The following is a 9676-nucleotide window of genomic DNA, read 5'->3' on the forward strand; positions in this document are numbered from 1 at the left end:
TTTCCATCTTTGCTGTCTGTGGCCCATTATGGGTATATCCTGGCAGCACAAAATCACAAATGTGGCAGTCCTCTCAAAGGCAGAGCTCCCAAGTGTGTTGGCACTAATCAAACAGAGGTGGCTTTGGTGGATCAGACAAGTCCACAAGATGGAGGATGGTTGCAAACCCAAGGATCAAGATAGCCGGGGCCAGATGACCAGTGGGCGCCCAAAGCTCCGCTTCAAGGAGGGTTGCAAGCTTGAGCTGAAGGCCCGAAATGTCGACTATCGCACTTGGGAGTCACTAACTGACAAAAGAGGGAAATAGCAACACATCCTGTGGACTGGTGTGCAATACCACGATGACCAGTTGCTGCAGCAGCTTGGCAACAGATGCCAATGTCAAACACAACAACTCACAGCATCACTTGGCAGCTTCATGTGCAGCACTTGTGGCAGAGCCTGCGTCTCAACGATTGGCTTTTACAGCCATCAGCAAAGGTGAACCAAGAGAAGATTCCCCCCTCCCCTCCCAAATGGTTTGTTTGCTGCATGTCGATCATCTTTCGTAGATGAAAGGGGAGCCTGGATGGAACCAGGGAGTGGGGGAGGGGGGACCTCCTGCCCTGTGCTGTGTCCCAAATGGTTCCTCCCTCCCCCAGGCCCCTTTATAACTGAGCTCAGTTTCCTTTAAAGTTTTCTCCTTTGATGTTACACTTTATTAATCTTTAATTCCTCCAAAAGAGCTGGAAATCTGGCGGCCGTTAACCCCGGGCCTGTCACCGGGAGAAGCCCCGCAGCTGCCGCCCCGCTCGGTACAGACGCGGCACTGGGGGCTTCTTATTGGGGGTGTTGAGGCCTACACCGGGTGTTTCTCAGGCCTCCCCACCCGCCCGCCGGCTCCTTTCCTCTCCTGTACTCGGTGGTTTCTCACCCGCTGCGGATCTGAAACGACCGCCTCCGTCCAGTCCAATACCCGCACTGCGCATGCTCCACACCCTCTGTCCGAGGTGCGCGGAGGAATTTGGGCGGGAATCGGTTAACGGTCGCCGGCGTTGCCATGGCTGCGGGGGCGGAGCTTGGTAACGGCGCGCGCCGGCACAGGTGGAGCATCGAGCTGGAGCTGAGCAGCAGCAGGTGAGCGGCCAGGAGCAAGGCCGCGGAGAGAGCCTGGGGCTGGAGTGGGACCCGGGCTGGCCTCTCTCCTGGGGAGGTCACCACTCTGACTGGGGCTTCCTGAAACACGGGGATTTTAATGTCACAGTCTCTGAGGGGGAGGCAATGGGTGGGAGAAAACCTGGTTGTTAATGACTGAGCTTGGATGGGTTTTGGTGTCTCCAGTGGGTGAGCTTCAGATTTTCCACCAGTCCCTTTGAGGAAAGGACTGGCTGCAAGTTTTTACTCATTCATTCTTGGGATGTGGGCATCGCTGGTAAAGCTGGTATTTATTACCTTGTCCCTAGTCGCCCCTTGAGAAGGTGCTGGTGGTGGGCGGCCGCCTCCTTGAACTGGTTTCATACGACTGAGTGGCTCGTTCGGCCACTTCAGGGGCAGTTAATAGTCAATCATGTTAGTGTAAGACTTCAGTCACATGTACAGGCCCAGACCAGGTAAGGTCGGCAGGTTTCCATCTCTCGAGGGGCATTAACAAACTAATTTTACACCAATTGTGAAAAAGTGGACTATTTGGTCCTTTATCCCTTTACTGTTTGTGGGATCTTGCTGTGCACAGCTTGGACTGCCCATGTTATCTTACATTACAAGAGTGAATACACATTTTAAAGATGTTTAATTGACTGTAAATGCTTTGGAACGCCCCGAGGTCAGGAAAGGTGCTGTATAAATACATGGTCTCAGGTAATCCAGCAGCTTCATGGTCACTTCTACTGATAATCAGCTTTTTTATTTCCAGATTTTGACTTGCAATTCTCAAATTGCCATGGCAGGATTCAAATTCTCGGCCTCTGGATTAATGTAACAGATCCACTAGTAACACCACGTTCTGCTCAATTGAGTGCTGGACAGTGTGTTTAACTCAGCAATTTGGTAAGTATGGGAACTTGAAGGGTTGATCTCTTTCTAAAGTCCAGTCAAGTTTTCATTTAGCATTTAACTTAACTTGAGCATTAAATTGTAGTTTCTTTCATTCTTTGTCAGTGGTAAGCTCTCTACCTCAGAGAGTTGTGAAGGCTAGGTCACTAAATGTATTTGAGTAGGAGGTAGATAGATTTTTGAAATCTCGGGGAGTCGAGGGTTAGGCAGAGCAGGCCCGAAAGAGAAGTTGAGGACTGGGACAGATCAGCATTCATCTTATTGAATGGCGGGGCAGGCTTGAGGGGCTGAATGGCCGACTCCTGCTCCTATTTCTTATGTTTAAACAAGCTGCTTGCTTGTTTCAGCTGCAGTTAATTCTTTAGGTAGCTGGTTAGAGCTGCTTCCCTAGTCAGCAGGGCCTGACTCAGGTCTCTGGAATTCTAGTGAGTATAAATACAGGAGGATAAAAGCAAAATACTGCAGATGTTGGAAATCTGAAACAAAAATTGCTGAAAATACTCAGGTCTAGCAGCATATGTGTGGAGAGAAGCAGAGTTAACATTTCAGGTCTGTGACCTTTCATCAGAACAGTTCTGATGTAATACCGCTGTTCAAGAAAGGAGGTAAAGAGAAATCAGGGAACTGCAGGCCAGTGGGCCTGACATCAGTCGTCAGAAAAGTGCTGGAATTGATTATTAAGGAAATCTTAACAATGCACTTAGAAAAGCATAGTATGATTAGAACAAGTCAACATGGTTTTATGAAACGGAAATCCTGTTTGACACATTGATTAGAGTTTTTTGAGGAGTAACTAGTAGGGTAGATAAAGGGAAACAGCAGATGTAATGTATTTGGATTTCAAAAAGGCATTCAATGAGGTGGCACACAAAAGGTTAATACACAAGATAAGGGCTCTTGGAGTTGGGCGTGATATATTAGCATGGACAGAGGATTAGTTAATGGACAGGAACCAGAGAGCAGGGATAAATGAGGAATTTTCAAGTTGGCAAGGTGTAACTAGTAGAATACCACAAGGATCAGTGCTGGGACCTCAGCTATTTACACTCTATATTAATTACTTAGATGAAGAGATATGGAGTAATATATCTAAGTTTGCTGACAATACAAAGCTAGGTGGAAATGCAAGCTGTGAGGAGAACACAAGAGGCTGCAAAGAGATATGGACAGGTTAAATGAATGGGCAACAAGATGGTAGATGGAGTATAATGTGAGGAAGTGTAAAGTTATTCACACTTTGGTTGTAAGAATAGAAAAGCAGAATTTTTAAAAAAGGCATGAAACTTGTCACCATTAATGTTCAGAGAGACCAGGGTGTACTTGTACAAGGAACACAAAAGTTAGCATGCAGTTCCCCTCCAAACCACACACCATCCTGACTTGGAACGATATCATTGTTCCTTCACTGTCTCTGGGTCAAAATCCTGGAACTCCCTTCCTAACAGCACTGTGGCTGTACCTACCCCACATGGACTGCAGCGGTTCAAGAAGGCAGCTCACCACCACCTTCTCAAGGGCAGTTAGGAATGGGCAATAAATGCTGGCATCTCCAATGATGCCCACATCCCATGAATTAATAAAAAAAAGATATAGCCAGCAATTAGGAAAGCAAATGACATGTTGGCCTTTATTGCAAAAGGATGGTGTATGAGAATAAAGTCGTCTTGCTTCAATTGTACGGGGATTTGGTGATACCACACTTGGAATACTGTGTGCCGTTTTGGTCTCCATATCTAAGAAAGGATAGACTTGCTCTGGGAGGCAGTACAGCAAAGGTTTACTAGATTGGTCCCTGGGATGAGAGGGTTGTCCTATGATGAGAGGCTGAGTAAATTGGGTCTATACTCTGTGGAGTTTAGCAGAATGAGGGGTGATCTCATTGACACATTCAAGATTCTGAAGGGGCTTGACAGTGTAGATACTGAGACGTTGTTTCCCCTGGCTAGAACACAGGGGTAATAAAAACAAAGTTCTGGAAATACTCAGCAGGTCAGGCAGCATCTGTGGAGAGAGAAACAGAGTTAGAGTTTCAGGTCTGTGACCTTTCATCAGAACATTGCTCCCTATAAAGATGGTGGCCGTTAACCCCTGGCCTGTCACTGGGAGAAGCCCAAGAGCTGCCGCCCCACTTGGTGCAAATGCAGGACTGGTAGGTTCTTATTTAGGGTTAAGAGCATAAGAAATAGGAGCAGCAGTAGACTATATGGCCTGTCGAGTCTGCTCCGTCATTCAATATGATCATGGCTGATCTTGGGTTTCAATTCCACTTCCCTGCTCACTCCCCATATCCCTTGATTCCCTCAGAGACCAAAAATCTCTGTCTCAGCCTTAAATGTATTCATTGATGGATCATCCACAACCCTCTGGGGTAGAGAATTCCAAATATTCACAACCCTTTGAGTGAAAAAATGTCTCCTCATCTCAGTCCTAAATGATCAGTCATTATCCTGAAACAGTGCCTCCATGTTCTAGAATAAAAACAAAATACTGTGGATGCTGGGAATCTGAAATAAAAAACAAAGTGCTGGAAATACTGTATATGTCTGTGCTGGTTGGAAAAGAGCTGTACATCCTAATCCCACTTTCCAACTCTTTGTCCGTAGCCCTGTAGGTTACAGCACTTCGAGTGCAGATCCAGATAATTTTTAAATGTGATGAGGGTTTCTACCTCTACCACCCTTTCAAGCAGTGAGTTCCAGACCCCCTTCCATTTCCCCTTTAATCCTTCTGCTAATTACTTTAAATTGATGCCCCCTGACCTCTCTGGCAGGGGAAAAATATGTCCTTCCTATCCACTCTAACTGGGCCCTTCATAGTTCTGTACACCTCAATTAAATCCCCCCCACAGCTGCCCTTGTTTGAAAGAAAACAACCCCAGCCTATCCAGTCGTTCCTCGTAGCTGAAATTCTCTATTTCTGGTGCATCTTCTTAAATCTCCTCTCTACTGCGATCACATCCTTCCTGTGACGTGACCAGTATTTGCTCCATCTGTGGTCTAACTCGTGCTTTATACAGTTCTAGCATGACCTCCCTGCACTTGTATTCTGTGACTTGCTGATGGAGGTAAGCATCCCATATGCCTTCTTAACCACCCTATCTACCTGTCATGCTACCTTCAGGGATCTGTGGGAATGCACTCCAAGGTCCCTCTATTCCTCTACACGTTTCAGGATGCCACCATTTATTGTGTATTCACTTGCCTTGTTTGCCCTCCCCAAATGCATTACTTCACACTTTTCCAGATTGAATTCCATTTGCCATTTTCTGCCCACCTGACTAGTCCACTGATATCTTGCTGCAGTCTCCAACTTCCTTCCTCACTGTCAACCGCACGGCCTATTTTTATATCATCTGTAAACTTCTGAATCATGCCCCCTATATTTAAGTCTAAATCATTGATACCTCCCACAAAAAGCAAGGGACCTAGTACTGAGCCCTGTGAAATCCCACTGGAAACAGCCTTCCGGTCACAAGACACCAGTCGACCATTAGCCTTTGCTTCCTGGCACTGAGACAGGTTTGGATCCAACTGGCCACTTGTGTTGGATCCTATGGGCTCTTACTTTTCTGACCAGTCTGCCATGTGGGAACTGGTAGATATGGAGAGAATATTTCCAGTTGTGGGACAATCCAAAACCAGGGACCATAAATACAAGATAGTTACTCATAAATCCAACATCGGAATAAGGAGCAATGTATTTACTGTTTTATTTATTCATTTGTGGGATGTGGGCGTCGCTGGCAAGGCCAGCATCTATTGCCCATCCCGAATTGCCCTTGAACTGAGTGGCTTGTCAGGCCATTTCAGAGGGCATTTTAAGAGTCAGCCACATTGCTGTGGGTCTGGAGTCACATGTCGGCCAGACCAGGTAAGGACAGCAGATTTCCTTCCTTGCAGGACAATCGTGAACCTCGCTACAGCAGCAAGTGCTTGTGGCAAAAAGCTGAGATGTTTCAAAAGGAAACTAGTCGAGCACGTGAGATTAAAAAGGTATAGGCAGATCTGCTTAAAGGCTGAGGTAGATGGAATGGGAGTAAAAACACCGGTGCAGACTGGTTGGGCTGAATGGCCTGTTTCCATGTTGTATATTCTGTGTAAACTCCTTTTACAGGGTATTAGGGCAGGATTTGCAGATGGGAAGCTCAAACCAAATACTGTATCAAGATCTGACCGTCATTCAATTCATCAGGACCTGAATATCATTGGACTTTGAATGCGGAAGGAGAAATGTTTGTCTCTTCTGTCTGGGAAAAGATTTCAAACATCAGCATGACTGGAAAAGCACCGAGAGACACACACCTGAGTGAGAGTGTTCCAGTGACTGACTGGAAATAGCTTTAACCAGTTACACAGCCTGAAAAAACATCGCACCATTTCAGACCAGTGCAAGCAGGGAGCTGGAGAAAGAAGGGCACAGAACTTGGAGTTGGCAAAATGTTCAAAGCCATTAGAGAGGAAAGAAAAGTTGGAGATGGGGCGTTACTGAGACAGTGGGATTGAGTGTGGGTCCGAGGATAGGGTGATGAATGCAATTTTGAAAGGAGGGGGGAGACAGTGCTTCAGGAGAGGGAACAATTTACAATGTCAGTTAGCATGAAAGCCAAGAAGGGAAGCTGGATGATCCAAAGCTTTGTATGAATGGGACAAGGATGCAGGAAGTCTCCTCAAAACTTACACAGCCCTGGACAATGAATGGTGGTGGGCTATTAAACAACTAAAAGGAGGAGGAGGAGGCTCCATGAACATCCCCATCCTCAATGATGGCCAAGCCCAACACGTTAGTGCAAAAGACCAGGCTAAAGCGTCTGCAACCATCTTCAGCCAGGAATGCCAAGTGAATGATCCATATCAGCCTCCTCAAGTGGTCTCTATCATCACAGTTGCCAGTTTTCAGCCAATTCGATTCACTCCACGTGATATCAAGAAATGGCTGCGCGCACTGGATACAGCAAAGGCTGCGGGCTCTGACCACATCCCGGCTGTAGTGCTGAAAACTTGTGCTCCAGAACTAGCCGTGCCTCTACCCAAGTTTTTATGCCCTCCCACAGCACCGAAACAGCCCCAACTAAAGTCAGGAACCACTGTGGGATTGTGGCACGGTGCATTATTCATTGATGTCGTAACCTCTCTATGCCCTGAGGCATGCTCAACAGACATCATCATCATCTTCCAGTCCTTTCTTCTGGCTTCTGTTCCCATCCCAGCCTTGTCACCTCAGTACCCTTGGCCCTCCTCCTCTTCCTCTATATCATCCATGATGGCGTCAGCTTCCACATGTCTGGAAGTTGCCCACAGCTCGATTTCTCTACCGCATCTATCGTCCCTTGTCTTTGTGCTGCTGGACTGCTGGCTCAATATCAAGTCATGGATAAGTTGTAATATCCTGCAGCTGAATATTGGGAAGACAAAAGCCACCATCTTGGCTCCTGGCCCAGACTTCATATCATTGCGACCAAATATGTGCTCCTCCCTTGCCACAGGTTCCGACTGAACCAGATGTTCACAATCTCAACATCCCATGTGATCCCGAACTGAGCTTCCAAACCTAAATCCTATTTATGTAAAAGACTGCGTATTTCCACCTCCATAATATGATCTGCTTGAGCTCCCACTTCAGCCCATCTACAGCTGAAACTCTCTTCTATACCTTTGTCACCTCCAGATTCGACTGTTCCAGTGTTCTTCTGCTTGGCTTCCCATCCTCCACCTTCTGTAAAGTTCAACTCATCCAAACTTTGCAGCACATCCTCTAAGCTGCGCAGTGGTTAGCACCGCAGCCTCACAGCTCCAGCGACCTGGGTTCAATTCTGGGTACTGCCTGTGTGGAGTTTGCAAGTTCTCCCTGTGTCTGCGTGGGTTTTCGTCAGGTGCTCCGGTTTCCTCCCACCACCAAAAGACTTGCAGGTTGACAGGTAAATTAGCCATTATAAATTGCCCCTAGTATAGGTAGGTGGGGATGTGGTAGGAATGTAGGATTAGTATAAATGGGTGGTTGATGGTCGGCACAGACTCGGTGGGACGAAGGGCCTGTTTCAGTGCTGTATCTATAAATGAAAAAAAATGAAATGAAAGTCCCACATGTCCATCACCACTTGCTCACATTCCAAGAACAAATAAAAAAAAAAGATAGCTGAAGGTTATGCCAAGTATTGTGTTTTCTTTTAATGCCGGAGGAGGTGGTGGAAGCAGGTACGATAGCGACGTTTAAGAGGCATCTAGACAAATACGTGAATAGGATGGGAATAAAGGGATACGGTCCCCGGAAGTGCAGAAGGTTTTAGTTTAGACAGGCATCAAGATCGGTGCAGGCATGGAGGGCTGAATCGCCTGTTCCTGTGCTGTAATGCTCTTTGTTCATTCACAGAGGGGAGAAAACTGTACACATGTTCTGTGTATGGACGAGGCTTCAACTGATCATCCAACCTGGAGAGACACAAGGACACCCACAGCATAGAGAAAACATGGGGGGGATTGTGGGAAGGGATTCAATTACCCATCAAAGCTGGAAATTCATCGACGCAGTCACACTGGGGAGAGGCTGTTCACTTGCTCTGACCATGGGAAAGAATTCAGTGTTATTCAGTCTCCATATGCACATGCGAGTTCACACTGGAGAGAGGCCGTTCACCTATTCCATGTGTGGGAAAGAATTCACTCGTTCATCTCACCTGCTGAAACACCAGTGAGTTCACAAGTGACTGGAGTGGTTGGATTCTGCTGTTATTGCTGCTATTAATCATATCCAGGACTGAACTGTGTTCATTCTGACAGTTGGAGTTTTTTTTTTTCTATTGCTATTAAACTCCAGCCCAGTTACAGGGATTAATAATATTCTGGAGAAATGTGAAATAAATCAGTTTTGTTTTAAACACAATGATACAATGGGCTGAATGGCCTCCTGTACAATAAATTTTCCGTGTTTCTATTCCAATAGTTGGGGTTTGTTTCTGTTGATGTTAATAACCCCTGTAACTGGGCTGAAGGTTAATATTCTGGATAGATTTGAAATATATCAGCTTTGTTTTAAACACATTGGTGTAGATTTTTGTCTCGATGTCAAGAGTCAACCACATTGCTGTGGGTCTGGAGTCACATGTAGGCCAGAACCAGGTAAGGACAGCAGATTTCCTTCCCTAAAGGACATGAGTGAGCTAAATGGGTTTTTAAAACAATCGACAATGGTTTCATGGCCATCATTAGACTAGTTTTTAATTCCAGATTGATTTATTGAATTGAAATTCCACCTTCTGCTGTGGTGGAATTCAAACCCATGTCTCCAGAGCAATAATAAAAGCAAAATACTGCGGATGCTGGAAATCTGAAATAAAAACAAGAAATGCTGGAACCACTCAGCAGGTCTGGCAGCATCTGTGGAAAGAGAAGCAGAGTCAACGTTTCGTGTCAGTGACCCTTCTTCGGAACTGACAAATATTAGAAAAGTCACAGGTTATAAGCAAGTGAGGTGGGGGTGGGGCAAGAGATAACAAAGGAGGGCTAGATTGCACCAGGCCACATAGCTGACCAAAAGGTCACGGAGCAAAGGCAAACAATATGTTAATGGTGTGCTGAAAGACAAAGCATTAGTACAGATTAGGTGTTAATATACTGAATATTGAACAGCAGCAAGTGCAAACCTGAAAAAA

General features: G+C 46.0%; 1 protein-coding gene across 2 annotated transcripts; it reads left to right on the forward strand.

The window, feature by feature from the left end:
- Positions 1 to 698: 698 nt before the first annotated feature.
- Positions 699 to 9343, forward strand: LOC137349427 (uncharacterized). Of its 2 annotated transcripts, none has more exons than XR_010969397.1 (3): positions 699 to 1116; positions 1892 to 2025; positions 8398 to 9343. XR_010969397.1 is itself a non-coding variant. In XM_068014941.1 (3 exons), the coding sequence occupies exon 3, from the start codon at positions 6772 to 6774 to the stop codon at positions 7522 to 7524; it is 753 nt and encodes a 250-aa protein (XP_067871042.1). In that variant the 5' UTR covers positions 699 to 1116; positions 1892 to 2025; positions 6145 to 6771; the 3' UTR covers positions 7525 to 8205. The 2 variants fall into 2 exon arrangements, 1 of the variants encoding a protein (XP_067871042.1); XM_068014941.1 differs by lacking the exon at positions 8398 to 9343 and adding an exon at positions 6145 to 8205.
- Positions 9344 to 9676: the final 333 nt, after the last annotated feature.

This window comes from Heterodontus francisci, chromosome 34 (assembly GCF_036365525.1).
Source record: "Heterodontus francisci isolate sHetFra1 chromosome 34, sHetFra1.hap1, whole genome shotgun sequence".
NCBI lineage: Eukaryota > Metazoa > Chordata > Chondrichthyes > Heterodontiformes > Heterodontidae > Heterodontus > Heterodontus francisci.

Coding starts and splice junctions, on each gene's coding strand:
- LOC137349427 (XM_068014941.1), top strand. CDS start 6,772: ATGAACATCCCCATCCTCAATGATGGCCAAGCCCAACACGTTAGTGCA.